The 16265-nt window shown below is 43.0% G+C and overlaps 1 protein-coding gene across 1 annotated transcript in view; it reads right to left on the bottom strand.

The window, feature by feature from the left end:
- CHN2 (chimerin 2) overlaps positions 1-16265 on the bottom strand; it is a 164609-nt gene that overhangs the window by 21233 nt on the left and 127111 nt on the right. The window contains exon 7 of the mRNA XM_065627803.1: positions 3908-3985. Within this exon, the coding sequence (XP_065483875.1) occupies positions 3908-3985 (78 nt within the window). The remainder of the gene's footprint in view (positions 1-3907; positions 3986-16265) is intronic.

Raw genomic sequence — 16265 nt, 5'->3', positions numbered from 1 at the left:
CTCTGTGTACACACAGCATAGGCTTCGGCTGCTTGGGTGACAGTCAACACATAATTCCAACTCTTAAGAAGAATTTACAGGGAAGCATTTCTTCATATAAGCCAAACCTATGATGTTTCAGACTATATACTATACTTCTCTTCAGTCTTTCATCTTCTTTCTACAATGTTTAACTCCTAACTTCTTCACTCTCTTTATTTTCCAGCTCTGTCAATGAAATGTTGTTCCTTAAATTCATCTTCTCTGCTGGACAATCTCACCCAGTATTAGACTGTGTGTCTCTTCTTATTGCCTCCCTGTGCTCCCTCCCACCTTTGCCTTGCTTCCAAATTTCAGAATTCTCTCTGCGGGCGCTATCCCGTTCAGTTTTAGTCTGTGTCTGAGCCATGTTTGCAGAGAGAGGAACTAACACCAAAGTTAAGAAGTGCCAATACAGTGGCAAAAAAAACCCCTCTTAAACAATATTACAGAAACAAACTAAAAATTGCCTTGAATTGAAACATGATTTTTCTACTGGCATTATATGGTGCTGTTTCTGAGGCAATTTTGTTTGTCTGACTGGGTTTGAAGACTTTGTTATTTCCCTCCAAAGAAAATAAGAGGTTTTTCAGACTTTCACCCCAAATACATGCGCATTTATACTCCCCTGTGGACTCCTGCTGAACCTGAGCTCCTTGTGGGGAAGAAAAGCTGACTCTGCTGTTATTTTTGTTTAAATACATACACATAAACTTCATGATGTCTGTAAAAAATGCCTCCCACAAACCCTTTGTCTCCCAGAAGCAGTGTTTGTCTGCAGTGATTAACACAACGCAAAATTTATTCCAGAGCCTCCTTTCTCCCAGCAGATCTTCTGACTTGTCAATAATCAGTTGCCCTGACTCCCCTAGCCCGCCTGCAAATGGGATTTGCCCATGCCATAGCGGCAAATAGGCACAATATTGTGGTAAATGCACATTATTCAGCTGTATTTGCTCACTGAAAGCAGCACAGAGGCCCTCTCATGAATTCCCAGCCTAGAACAAAACACATGGAGCATCCCCGAACTTCACGCTGCCATCCTCGGGCACGGGGTGACCTCACCACCAGCTGGGCCCCCGCTGAAGTTGGCAGGTAAAGCACATCACAAAGAGCCTGCTGGATCCTAACCCTAGCAAGATGCAAGAGGACTTTGCGATTCCAGTTAGGCTGACGCCCACATGGTTACAGAAATACCTCTGTGTTTTTCTAAACAGAGCTTCAGAGATTTATTCTCTTTCCTGACTTATGGTATGTCTACACTGGCTTATGCAAAGTTGTCCCGCCAGACAGACGCCAGCTCCAAACCTAAATCCATGTGACTGTGTTGCGTGCTCAGGATGAACCTGGCTTAACAAATCAGTCTGGATACTAAATCTTTTTTTTGTTCATTTGCCTTGAGTGCCTTGACATTTGGAAGAGAAGCTGAATGACAAAGCACGGATGCTCGGAAAGGCATAACCTGGTGCCCTCATGCTCCAAACTCCAATGCTCCTTTTTAATTTTTGCATTAGCTTGGAAAGGATGGAGGGAGAGCCATCCTTGCTCTCAATTCATGCCTTGAGTCTATTTTTTCTTACTGGAAGAGATCTAGTGGAGTAAAGGCAGTTGCCTTTGCTCTTCCAGTACATAAGATCTTTAAGATCTACAAAAATCTCATCAGTTTCCCTAAAAATGTGCCCTTCATTTTTAAGATTCTTCATGGCTAAAGGACAAGAGCTAAATAGTGTCTGTTTGTTCATGGAGAATTGCCTATGACAAGATTATGATGGACACTGTGACATGTAACCTTTGTCCCTGTGAACTGAAAAGAACGGTACAATACACGTCAGTATTCATCTAGAAATGGGGAAGACAACTCTTTGAATGTCTGCAAAATAGCGTTCTCCTTCAGATTAATCCCATATCATCATAGCCGGAGTGCTGTCAAAAGCCATTAAGAATTTTGCCCCAAGACCCATACAGCCATTCTTTCTCTTTTAAATAATTTCTTAATCCTTTAATGTAATGAATATGGAATATATTAAAGATACTAGACCTGAATTTAGCTGTCTTTTAAATCTAAATATTTTACTCTAAGCATTCTATCCACACTTTTTGTTCAACAGCTAGACATGTTCTAATATATTCCTTCGGAAAACTAACTGTATTTGCATAGTGAACATATTTGTTCATTAAGTAAATGTAACACTTTTGACTGGCCTTTCTGGACAGTATTTTATTAAATGTTTCTTCCTTAAGTTTTTTATTGCCTTGACGAGGATAAAACAATAATTTTCTGCTGTCAAGCTTTTGAATACGTATATATTTCAATCATGTGATTTTCCAGTTAAAACTATGACTCTTTTGAAACAGAAAGGAACACAAACTGTACAACAGCTAGATTGTGCAAACGCAAAGTTAACTGGGCACATGTCCAATTATAAATCAAAGCCAAAACAAGGGGAATTTTGAAGAGGAAAGAATGCATGGGTCAAAGTGGAAAAAAGTCTCAGTCATGAGAAAATATTTTCTATTTAAACTAAAATAGTTTTGATATTAAAATGATAATGAGGGCAAAACCCAGAAAGAATGAAAGCTGGTTTAATCAAGCAAGAAAACTCAAAGTATTTCCCTTATTTCCTTCAGTGCTGATCAGCGAGATAAATATTGACTTTTCTGTAGTCTGGGTCAAGGAAGGAGAATGATAAAAGGGATGCTATTATTTGCTTTGCTCACTAATATTTAATTATTGATTTACCAAGTACAGCAGAAGCAGTACAGAGGAGAGCAATGTCTGCATGACAGAATATGTAGAAAAATAAGAAGTGAAGCTTTTGCTAAATCTGGAAATCAGTGAAATCATTTTAGTCAGCGCTTCTCCTTTTTTGACAGGCCTGAGATGAATATCAGGAAATTCTCCTTCTGCTAATGAGTTGAACTATTCTGACAGTGACCCAGATCAGCATCCTCAAGGAGAATTAAGTAAACTGAGGTTTCAAAGCTGAGATGCATTCCTTTCTTGTCTTGTTACTGCCTCTTATTCTCTCTGTCTCCATTCTGATAACCATCAAACCGCAATTTGACAGCATTAGATACGGTAACTGGCTGGCATAGTCTGAAACCAGCACAGTTCTTCTGGCAAAACATTTTAGTACAAGCTGCCTGGAAGGTCCATTTCCAAAGCTGAGTCACTTCCCTGCTGCAGCATGCCAGACACAGCACTTGGGGGAAAAAAAAAAAAAAACAACACCTAAGAATCTGATTTTTAGTGTATAAGACAGGAAAAAGATGATTCATTTAAACATCCCTGTGCTTGTCCGGCTATTTGGTTTAGTATGACCAGCAAACACAAGCTCAGACCCCACAGCTCAATGGGACTCTGAGGGCATTTCCTTAGCATATGGTGGTGGAACAAAAGCTGGGAGACAATACAACTGCTGTGCTCCGCTTTATTGTTAGGGAGCACCCTGGCTCCCTCAACTTCTTCTGAAAACAGAAATGTTCCAAACTGTTTGCTGGTAAAATGCTACTGGCTTCTGACACCAGCCAGACTCTGAAAAAGGCCCTTTTTCTCATTTAAAACCAGATGCACTTTAAGATAAAGACAATCAATATGAAGTACTTTTTTCTGAACAAGAAAGAAACTGAATCTGAGCAAAAAAAAAAGGTAAAATGCCAATCAGGTAGTGTAGTGAGTAACAAAACTGTTATTTGGATTACTAGCCTATGTAAAAGCATATTAAGAATGCAGTCAGGGGAACCTGAAGTAGAAAGAAAAAGGTTTTTTCCAACTTTTTTCTCAGAGCTAGTATAGGTGGGTGCATGAAAACTCCATCACAGCAAAAAACAAAATGCGAGGCATCAGACCAGAATTTTTTAGCTGAAAATAATAGGAAGTTGTGCTTACCTTAAAATTGTGTGCTTTTTCATAGTTGAAATGGTTGTCGTTTTGAGTTAAGGCTGCTCTTCTGACCAAGGAGGTGATCTGTGAATAGGCAAAGAGTTTCAGAGGTTGCCACAAAAGTGCCCCCTTGACTCCCACCTTCACCCCCAGGGCCACGGCCAGGAGCTCTTGGCGCTTCCTTCCTCGCTTCGACTTGTGAACAACGGCACAGGTTTTCTCATTTTCCAGCCACAGATCCTCTGAGAACATAGCGCTGGGATCCCAAATCTTTTCCCTGTCTTCCTCGGCGCCTGGGAGCCTGACTGTCGTCAGTACGGCACAGTTTGTCCAACTGCTTCTGATGTTAGACAGCAGATTTGAAGCAGCTGCAGCCCATTCTGCCGAGACCTCTGGCATGTGACTTGAATGGGCCGGCTTGTGGGATGGAAGGAGCTTCTGCATCTGAATAAGTAACGGCCTGTGCCGTGCGATTTCTTAAGGCAGATGTGTGCCTCGAACAATAGCCCGAATTCATACACTCACCAACCTTCCCCTCTCCCTCCCTGAGCGGTGGTCTCTAGCTAGGTGCTGCCAAAATATCGGCTGGGGGAAACGCACGGTGTTACAGCTTCACACCCAAATGAATTTCCAGGGCCAGATCGCTTCAACTCCGCAGCATGTTAAAAATGAACAAACAAAAAAAAATCCCCAGGAAAGCCCACACAACTGAATCTGATGCTGCATCCAATTACACTCAGACTCGGAGACTTATCAGCCAGCAGTCTGCATGCTGGCAGATTAAGTCCTTAAAACCATGATGACTGTTTAATCTTACAGGGCTAAAAATCTCTTTTTTTTTTTTTTTTTTTTTCATATCCTATACAAAGGGAAAAAATCCAGCAGCAGTCCAAGCATTAGTAGCACTTTTATGCCATGTTTCAAACCAGAGCATTTTGTCCATGTGCACTGGGCAGCACGGAGCTAGCTCACTGTCAGGGAAAGCTGAAAACCCAGCTGGGAGGATGGAGGCCAGGACACCCCCAAGCCCCGTGCAGGGCTCAAGTGAAGGCAGAGGAGCTTCACACAGATGTAGGAAGCCCATGTGCACAGCCCTGTTTGCAGAACACAGTCTGCAAGGTACCAAGAGCAGTTGCCCTTTGCTCTGGTTATGTGCATCTATAGATTTGAGGGCTTGCATCTATAGATTTGTGGGGGGAAGTGATTTCTAGCTAAAGCCGAGAGACAAGAGGGATCTGGAGCCTGACCAGTTTGTGCTACAGCTTGCAGCATCACTTTGGGCACTTGATTCATTTCTTTAAAGGCAGGTAGTCCCCTGTCCCAGGACGGAGATGTGTGACACCGAGCATCCCCTGGGAAGCAGGTTCAGCGCCTGCTCCCCACCAGCTTCCCTGCCTCCAGCTCCCCTCTCCTCCTCCCTCAGTGAGTATGCCCCCTCTCCACTCGTAAGAGGATGACAGGAGTTACCTGTGAGATTTTATTTTCTACGGTGTGTCTAATACTTGAGATGCCGTGACAGAGCAAACTGGGAGGTTACCAGCACTACTGGGAACACCGCGTCTCTCAACTAGAGAGACACTAAAGACCACACCAGCATTTTACAGTCTGCCTCACTTCAACTTAACCAGAAAACATGTGAAATTAAAGGATTTAATCCACTCACATTAAGTTGCCTCCTTTTTTTATTCAGTCTGCTTTTACCTCAGGCTGAAAAGTCAGAAGGTTCATCTAATTCACTTACTAAAACCGCCACCATGTAGACCGCCTGCTCTCAGTAAAAGCAATGCTCTCCTGATTTGAAAGCCCGTGGGGACAGATGGCCAGCCGTCAGTCACATCAGGCTGTGCAATTTCAGATAGTGCCCCACTTCGGGTTTTCAAGAAGTCATGCAACCTGCAAAACCAGCTTCTCAGTTATAAAATGATGCACCTATTTCTATGTGTAACACACTTAACTCCTTTCTTTTCCTGGTAACTCACAGCACCTCTTTTTACGTGTTCCCATTCTCCAAAGCTTCTGCTCCTCAGTAGGGAGGATTTCCACACAACCCCGTGTCTCCCCGAGCAGTTGCTGCCTGCCCTGCCTTTCCCCAGGGCTCGGCACCGTTACCTGACCAGAGGTGACAACTGGCTGTGATTCATGTATGAATGCTGCTGCTCTGCCTGGAGGAAATCCCTGCTGCTCTTCCATATGTCCTCCTGCTGCTAAGTCCTGATTTCTGCCAGCTCAGGACCTTTATCTGCTTTCCAACAGATAAAGAGAAACTACACCTCCACAGCTCTCTCTCAATGTATTTCAAGAGGTGAGTGGCACTGTTTTTAGGGACATGTCTGACCCCATCGGCGATAATGGCTTCAGTTTGGGCCATCGTGAAGGAAACAGGAGCAGCTTGAAGTTTTTATCACACTCTGGTTTCTCTCCTCAGTACCATTTTAAATGTATTTCCATTTATCTGGAACAAAACTCCCAAACTAGCTCTGAGTTGTCACACACCTCTGAAGCTACAGCATCCAAATTCCCATATATACATAAGCTACTTTCTCTCTGACTTCCAGCATAACAGATCCAAAGTCAGAGAGAGGTCAGTTTCCTAGTAATGCTCTAATATTTGTATTTATGTCACTAGACTGATAAAAATCCCATTATATAACCAATATTTTTTACATAACATGGCAGATTTGATATTCAAGCTACAGGCTTATGATGATACATCTTGGAATGTCTATTTATTTAACTATTTTTGGAATTATCAGAGTGTCATCCGGGGATCAGACACACAGTACTATATTTAATCGAAACTCTGAGTGTTCCCACAGAAGCATTAAAGTTAATAGACTTGGAGGACAACTCAGGCAAACCAGTTCATATGACTCAGGCAGATCAGTATTTACTGTTTATCATATATGAAATGGTATTTATCTCCTAGGTTGCTTTTTCTGCCTTGCTTGGGCCCTGCTTAGACAGTTGTTTAATGGGATCCTTTGCAAACACAGGATGTGTACAGAAGACCAACAGTGAGTGCATCCTCTTAAGAAGCTTAATCATACAAAGCCCTACCAGGTTTGGTGTCTAAAATGGTGCTGTAAAACTGAGATGAGCTGGACCACATATAGAACCCCTTCCCTCTCTAAATATAATGCAAACAGCAGCAATGACAAATTCTCAGCAGCAACCAGTTCCAACGTGCTGATACTGTAGGGCAACCCCAGTGCTCTCTTTTATCCACTCCCTTTTTTGTTAATACAAAATTTACTGGATACGGTGTCAAATCATCTAGAGAGCATCTCTTGATCAAGTTAGCAAATTAGCCAGCAGCTAAGGAGAATGCCAACAGCTAAAAATATTATTGCTGAACGTCTAAGGTAGAGAAGGCTGAAAGGCAAATACAGGTTGTCTGCATTTTCAGACCAAAGGATTTCTGCATAACATATGATTTTAGTTTACTAGTCTCTCTGCAAAACACATGGACTGTATAGCAAATTAGGCATTTACAGCAAAATAAATGTCACTGAACCAGAATAATAAACTTAAAGGGGTGGGGGGGAAGAGGGCAGACTCAGCTGTTGCACCATTTCCAGGATGCCTTCGCAGCGTGCGCTGAACCACACCATTGTCTCTCCCCTCAAACACTGGCGTCTTGTTTGCTCGCAAAGGCCTCAGGGGGAGGAAAGAACAAATTTCAGTATGAAAAGCTTTCGGTTTTGTACGTGTTGCACGGTTCCTGTTGGAATCGGTGTGGGCAGCGCTGAGGACTCACCGCAAGCAGGCGGCGGGGGCACTTCACATGCCGCCTGGCTCCTCCATGCCAGCCCCAGCACGGCGGGAGGAGACACTGTGGGAGCGATGGCTCCTGTCCCCCGGCCACCACCATGCCTGCCTGTGGCTGGCAGGGATGGGGCATGGAGTGGCAGGTCCTTGGCTCGCTGCTCGGCCTGCCGACAGGCACAACCACAGCAGGCAGAGGAGCGGCACAGGCACGTCTTCTTGGACAACACCACAAACGAAAGGGAGATTGCTCCATGACGAGGAATTGTGACAAATCCATGACTGATCTCTAACTAAATACACTTAACACCGCACATGGATACAGTCACAGGTCAAAGAGAGGCCTGTTTCCTCGCAGGCACGGCATAGTCGGGAATCTGCCAGACAGATTACGTTTGCTCAATCGCAAACACGCTGTGGAGATGACACACGGTGTAGGAATCTCACAGCTATTGGGTTTTTCCTGGTTTTTCTCCCACGAAGCCCTTCCCACGATGTGCTCAGGAGACAACGCCAAACGAGCCGGCTCTTAGCAAAACGCAGATCACGGCGGGGAAGCGGTGGCGGAGGCCAGTCCGCCACAGGCCTTGGCTATCCCACAGTGCCCCCAGCCCGTGCCTCCCACTGCCATGGCACTGGGAGCTGCCACTAAAAGGCTTCTGTGCTGCTCAAACAGTGGGAAGACACAGGCTCCAAGCAGAAACCATCCTGAGTACAAAGCAGAGCACAATGCCTGCAGAGTGATGTTTGCCAACCCCATCTTGCAAACCCCACTTTCCTAAGAAACCCTCCCTCTGGCAGGGAGGCTCTCAACCTCAGTTAGGTGAACAGAGACCACAGAGCTGAGCAGGGCCAGGAGGCTCCACAACGCAAAGCTTGGGGTTAGGAAAAGAGTCTGGCTGCACAGAAACCCATCTGCTGCTGCTCTCTGGTTCGCTTTTGAGGGAAACACAATCTGCTTGCTTGCAAGGAATCAAAAATAGACAAAAATAATTAGCACTAATTGGTTGTCAACCTCCTCTGTTCAACAGAGCTCCAACTGACATCACCAACAGCCTCCCCCGAAGGCAGGTCTGGCTGAACTCCCCAAGGGAGTTCACAAGTGTTGTCCACTGAAAACCCAATAGTCTCTCCTTTCCAGCACAACACTTCCTTTCAGATGAACTGGAGCTCAATAAACTGAACACTGCCAGTGAAAAATAAAGCACCGCGGGTTTTTTTTAGAGGATTAAGATATATTGATAGTCCTGCTTTTTACTCCTCGGTGTTTCAACTTTCTTTTTTTAATAACCACCAGTCCCTCTGCAAATCATGAGTCTGAGGAGCTATGAACAATACACATAAGTGTTTACAGCAGCAGATTACCTACACTGGGCTTCTGTTCTGGAGAGCCTGGGTGCACTTCCATCACCACCAAACCCACCTATCTTTTGAGGATAACCCACTGCAGAGCAAAAGGAACTGCTCATTTAGGAGGACTCCTGCAGTAAATGCCCTGACGTTAAAATTATGAAAATTTTAATCTTTACACCTCTCCTAAATTAACGTGATTGATTGTTCATTAGCATCACAGTAAACAGTTGTCATTTATATGCAATTCTTTCTGACAGGGTATTTGGTCCCCTGCCCTGCAGATAAAAGACATAACTCACCTACAGCAAATGGAAATATAATCTCCCTTAAACTCCAGATGCCCTTTCTAAATCCTTCTCAAACACACTTTTCCATACACATCAAGACTATTTTTCCCAAAACAGTGCAGTGAAATAAACAATACAACAGCCAAAGGTGAAATGCTGTAGATTAAGGAAGGCCCTAGCAAAACTATCATTAAAATAAAATAAGCCCAGAAATAAGGAAAGGATCTAGGTAGAGGATAAACTAATTCAGCGATTCCCCTGAATAACCCTGTAGAGATTAACATAGTAACAGCAGGTCCAGCCTATTTATTGCCTCGACTTCCTTTTCTCCCACTCTCTCCTTTATCCTTCCCAATCCATCTCCATACTTGTCAAGGTTATTAATGACGTTTTCCTGGCCAAGTTCATGATCCTCTCCTCTGTGCTTAATATTCATGACCAAAACAGTAGCAGAAGGATGGAAGTGCGGGGGTGTGAGGGCTAAGCAGGGCAGATGAGAGCAGAGCTGGACACCGCTGCCCTTGCTGTCACCACGTTGGAAGAGGAACACCAGGTCCCCTATGTTGGGACTGGCATGAGCCCCTTCACCTGCAAATAGGGCTTCCTCAGGGAAACTGCACTGAATTAATTTCTGAATTACGTCTTGTTCTCTGTGTTGATACAACGCACACGACGGACTGAATTTGACTGACTGCAATGTAAGTGAATGAGTATTGTTATCACACCTATAAATAATCTGTGATAACACCTGGTCTGTAATCAAATCAGAATTCAAACATAATATTTATTCTTATCTTTGTAAAAAATCCGCAGTGATCCCATTATTCTGTCAATGACGTTTTTGTTGACAACAAACTAACAGAGTATTTTTCTAACAAATGAACATTTTAGGATGGAATGGATGGATGGATGGATGGATGACAGGTGTCTAATCTAAATGAGTAATGTGGTCTGTCTTTATAGCCAAAAGAGAAAACCAGAAGCCTCCAAACAGGGATCTATCCTCTTCTAAGACAGACCAAGTTTAAAATGGGTGAGTTTGACTTGCCTTCTTGCAGCTCCTTTATGGATCATATAAGGCAATTAGATGACTCAGGTAGAAACGGATAGCTTATTTTAAGATACTCAAAATTAGATAAGATTAATCTCTCTCTGAACTCTTTTATATTTCCATTTTTCTATTTTTCTATTATCTATTCAATTTTAGAATAAATTGAATAAGGAACCATTTGTTTTATCAGCCGCAACCATATCTACAAGTAATTCTAGAATAATAACTGTACTTTGTTTTGGTTATCAATACTTTCCATACTTTCGACCTGGCTAAGACTCATGCTCTGGAAACATGGAATTCCCAGTTTACTGTATCATTTGTTACACAGCTGCATGTACCTTTATAGGCTTATCTCGGTTCATTGGATGAACTTTTACAAGAAGTACAACTATAGAGGAGTCAGTCTGTAATTAATACAAATTTCTGATGCTGACTATATACGTAGGCAGTATTTTGACATTTCACTCACAGAGGAAATAGCCTAGCAACATAATGAACTTAATATGATATACAATGGCCTCTCTGAATTAAGAGGGAAGTGACTCATGCTCTCTGCAAGATACGAGACTATTAGTCAAGAGGCAGAGATTGAAAAAAACATCCTAAACTTTTTCATCCAGACCCTCGGTGGATGCTGGCTCAGCACCATGTAAGCTATACATGTATATGGCCCATTCACCTTTCTACGTTTTTGCTAGGAAACTCTTGTTTTCTGAAGAAACATCACTTTGTTTAGGAAAGACCAGCTTGCCATTGATTAAAGCCGTCATTGCCCTGCAAGGAGACTGCAGAGCTTGAACTAGAGCCAAACCTGCTGAGCTACCACAATGAAGTGGAGAAGTTAACAGGCTTACTTCCCGGTCTGGGGCAACAGAGGAGGGCAAGAATGTCCCTTATGAGAAAGGTGACGCTTGTGAGCACGGTGCAGTGCCCTTGGAGGGATGGGAACTGGGCAGGAGGCACCATAAGCACTTGCAGTCCTGTCCTTGGGGCCCTTTTGCTTTGCTTGTGTGGGGCTGTCACTAACCATAGCTGCTGGTGCAGTGAAAGAGCTGGCTGCCATGCTCAGTCACAGGTTTAAATTGAGGACCAGGTTTTGTCAGACTGCATTAAGTCCGTTTAATTCCAGTACATCAAACAAATGAGCTTGATAATAAATCCCAGTGCTATACAGCTACTGTGTTGTATAGCTGGTGGATGTAAGGCCTGGATGTTTGACCATATGCCTCATTACACAACCAAACACATACATAGCACAGTACACAAACACCTACATCCTCACTTTTGGGATAATTTTCATTTCTCAGTCTCAAACATCACTATGCTCTACAGACATCATTTTCATTCTAAATGCGAAACACAGTACTATACCAGCTACTAGAAAGAAAATTAACTCTATCCCAGTTAAAACCAGGACATTAACATATAAAAATAAATACAATTTAAAAAATACATAAAGTTCTTCTATTTCTCACTTTGCGTTCTGATACTATATGCTGGTGGGAGTAAAAACTTTTCTCAGAGCAAGACCAACTCAGCCTTGCAGCATATGCTTCATATGCTGAATCTTATGGACCATAGTCAGAGCTTCTGTTCATACAGAGAAGCAAAAATCCAGTCCCTCTGGGGTTATGACAAAATGTGGAAGAAAACAGGGTTTAGGAAAGTTTCCCAGAAACGACAGAGTCAGACAGCAATGGCATTTATGTTTGGAGCCACTAACCGCTCAGCAGAGCCAGCTGATCTCTGGAGAGGCTGTAAAGTGACGCCGAGAGAGCTACCAGAATGTAAAGTATGCTGTGGCAGTCTCGGGAACCAACAGCAGTGCTCTAAGTTTTGCCTGAGCTCAAGACAGCTTAAACCAAGAGACTTTAATGTGGGTTAAAGAAGAGATTTATGTAAGGGAAAGAGAACAAATAATTTGTGAACTGGTGATTTGTGAAACGGTGATCATCTTGTCTAAAAAAATGGCATTCTATAAAGTTGTTCCTGGACAGTTAACAGTTCAGGAGTGGATTCTCTATGGTGTGATGCTCTGTTCGTTTAGTGCTCACAGGGAGATGGGGACGATAAGGAATTTGCACGGAGGACAGTGCCAATATCAGCACCAAGCAGCAAACAGGATTTTTCTCTAGTTTTGGCAGTTTCTGGGTGGTGTGAAGGAACTCTAAAGCTTCAGTCTTAAAATTATAAACAGCATGACCAAGTTTCACTGCTGCTCAGCAGTCATGATACCTTCAGTAAACTACACAGTACAAGGACCTAGAAATGTAGTCATGTGTTTTCCATCATTAGTAGTATTTCTGTCCCCTTTTATTGCAGCATCTTGTGACTCCTTCCTGTAAAACCTCATCAACTAGGTAGACAATCTAAAGTGAAAGGAATTATTCATGCTGTTTAGGACACAAAGTAGGCAATTAGCAAATAAGAACACAACACGTTTTCAGGTTGAAAGAAAACTTTTTAACAAGCCTAAGCCATTGCACTTTACAAAAAAAAAAAAAAAAAGAGAAAAATGCTCCCATAAAAATGCTGTCGTTTATGACTGTGAACTTCTATTTCAGTATCCTTTATGAAATGCATAGTAAAAAGAAGAGAGGGCAATAGGGAACCATTTTCCACATGTATAAGTGGAACTGTGGTGTGGAGGGGACCACCGGTTTTGGTGCTGGGCCAAACACGGCTGTTTATGGCTTGTCTGAGCTCAGCTGTACATCCATGAATGCCTCCGTGTCCCAGGATGTGTTCCCCCGAAGTGGGAGCATTCGGTGTTTACAGCTTACCCGTTTGTGAAATATGTGCTTCTGTCCCATCAAGCTTTAGGAATGTCACCTTGTTCACGAGAGGCAGGGTCAAATCCTGGACTGTCATCCAAAAAGTGGTAAGGCTGTGACCCCTGGTATATCTCTGACTAATGGCTCCAAAATGTGTCTGCTTAGAAACAGGAATCCATGAAGACAAAAGTGATTTGAGGTTAAAGAAAAGACAGGAGGCTCTGCACTCAGCTGTGATCACTTACGTATTTCATTATACGCATGAACTCTACCCTGTGTATTACATTCATCTTTGGTATATAATAAAGAGTCCTATAGCTTAAAGTATCAGGTTCTGTTCTCCTTGTGGACACAGTGAAGAAAGAGAATAGTTGGGACAGGACTAGCAGCACTTGTTGAAAAGTAGAAAGCTGCCTGCAGGAATGGGCAATGTCATCCCGTGGAGTATGTACCTCCCTCCAGCTCCTTCCAGCTCACCCCGCAGAAAAAGTAGCTCAATGCAGAACTAAATTTTTCTCCTGAACGTGGCTTCTGAGCAGCAGTCGGCCCTTGCTCAGCTTCCCTTTTCCCACAAAGAAGCAAGGGAACTACCGTGTGCTGCAGACCGCACATGAACAGCACGGTGTGTTATAGGATACGCAAACCACTTGAGATCACACACTTGGAACTTGTATGAAGTACCAGAAATGTATCTGAGTTGTTTTATCTTCCCTTCAAAATAATTATCTTGTGTCTTGTTTGCTTTGCCCGCTGCTTGAAGCTGGTTTTGTTGCTCCATTACTCCGTGGTTAAGTAGCGGCACGGCTCCCCTTGAAAACACCCAAGCATTCCCATGGCCATTAGAGGAAAACTCAGACAAAGACTGACCCCACTTCTCCGCTAGTGAACGAACACATAAAGGCCATATAATCCTAGTTTTATTTTTCCGTACAGCGTGGCATCAGGTGTCATTTGACCCTGATATCCTTATAACTCCTTGTGACCTGCAGGCCACTGCCCTTTGGTACGAAGCAGCGGCTTTTGTTCCTGCTGGCACACCACGCACAGCTGCTCCCGCCATTGTTCGGATGGGGACAGATGGCTGCTCTCAGCACAAAAAAGAGATTTAAAAAGAACTGAGGGAATGACATCACTGCCCAGCCAAGGATTTAATTCATGGGACCCATGGGGGTACCACCAGCATGAACCCAACCTGCAGTTGACTCTGTCCCTGGAACAGAAAAAGTTTGTATTTTGCACAATGGGAGATGTTTCTTTTGAAATATACGGTTGCCATCACTCTAGTATTTGTATTTGTTTACAACTGTTCAGCTAATCTCGATAGACAGCATCTCATCAGCAGCAGCACTTTTAAAGTACTCAAAAAGCAAGACTGATACCATACCCTACCTCTATCCATGCCCATAGTCCAGCTGCAGTAACTTGGTTTATAGCTTATTTATTTTGTTTCGCTTGTGACAAGCAGTTCATAAGAAATGGTTGGGGAAAACACAAAACAGAATAAATGAGTTTCACCATTAGGAGCAACCCTGCTAAGACATTTTGTAGGTAAAGGATTTAATCTGTATCTCATAGCCCCACTTAAGTCAATGGAACTAAACAACACAAAACTTCAGTTCTGGAAGTAGTTAGCTTTGTAGTCACTTTTCTGCCTTGAATTCAGCTCCAGACCTATGAAACCACTCTGAATTCTCCCCTTTCTATCATGAGACACTGAAGGATGGCAGCTGTTGCAGTACTCCAGGACAGACTCTCTGAGGAAATATGAATACCTTCAATGGACTGTGTATACAGCGATCTTGTCCAGCTAAAGTATTTTCTGCAGTTTGCTTATCTACTTTTTAACTGATTTTATATATTACCTTACACACACTACGCAATTACTGCTTGGGACAGGGGAATTTGGCCTCTGTATATGTGTGGTACTTGATGCCATCTTCACCATCATTTTTCTGCAGAGCAGAGATTTTTGCTTTGCGACATGATATTCCACTCAAAACCCATGCAATGGAAGTTCCAAAGTGGAAATAATAGTGAGATCTTTCCAAACTGTTAACCTCTAAGAAGAAGGTTAGCAGTATACATAAGGCACAGTATGCATAAGAAGTGTCATGGATATATCTTATGTCATCAGCAATCAGAGCAGGATGACTGACTTCTGCTGGTTGTAACACTGTTGACCACACAGACCAGGATAAAATCATTAACCTTTCTGTGCCTTCATTTTCCAGCTGTAGAACTGACATAATACAAACCTGCCTATGATGCTGGGGCTCCTGTAAGAAGTAACTAGTACTCAGGAGCCCTCTGCTATGGTGTAGGGGGAATAATACAACAGAAGTACAATTTTATAAGAAAGACTAATGTTTTGGTAATATTTGTAAAATTCAGCAAACATTTTTTAAAAAATAAAACTCAAACATGCTGATATTCATTTTGATCCCCTGTGTTAAGTGTATTGTTACATTTAAGTGATGTTACTGCTTGTAGGAATGTCTCATTGAAGACACCTGTCAAAGCGGCCATGTAGCTGCTATATATATGTAGCTGCCACCCTCTATGTGTTACTATTACTACACGTTGCCAAAAGGACCAGAAATTATTTTTCTAAACTGATTTATTTCATCCTCCCTGTGAAACAAGTGACAGGCACTAGACATGCAGGAATGCTGCCATATGAAGATAACACCATTCCACAAGGAATAAAAAGCTCCTTCAAGTTGTTGTGTTTTTTTTTTTTTTTCTTTTTTTCCCCTGAATGAGAAAAAAATGAAGTAATTTCTTCTTTCCTTGGGTGACTGGGAACAGCTGAGACCCTCTCCTCCACATGGCCTAAGCTGGAATTGGGACCCACCACCCAAAGGTGCCCCACCACAGCTCCAGCCCCAGCCCCACCAGCTGAAACAGGCTCAGACCTGAGGATGATTTTACTCCTGAACACAGATCAGTGTCCATGGGAGACATCAGCGTCTGTTTGTGGTTTTGCCCAAAGAACCAAGCTGAGCCTTTTTCTTCTTGTATCTAACCACAAAGAGTAAGGTTCAAATTATCCCCTCGGGCACAGCTGTACAAACCAGCTCTATCTGGGAGACTTCTGGAGCAAACCCGTGGCTTTCAGTGCCTTTACACAG

This window comes from Caloenas nicobarica, chromosome 2 (genome assembly GCF_036013445.1).
Source record: "Caloenas nicobarica isolate bCalNic1 chromosome 2, bCalNic1.hap1, whole genome shotgun sequence".
NCBI lineage: Eukaryota > Metazoa > Chordata > Aves > Columbiformes > Columbidae > Caloenas > Caloenas nicobarica.
Note: the sequence above shows the minus strand (reverse complement) of the source record. Positions and strands in the feature narration are given on the sequence as shown.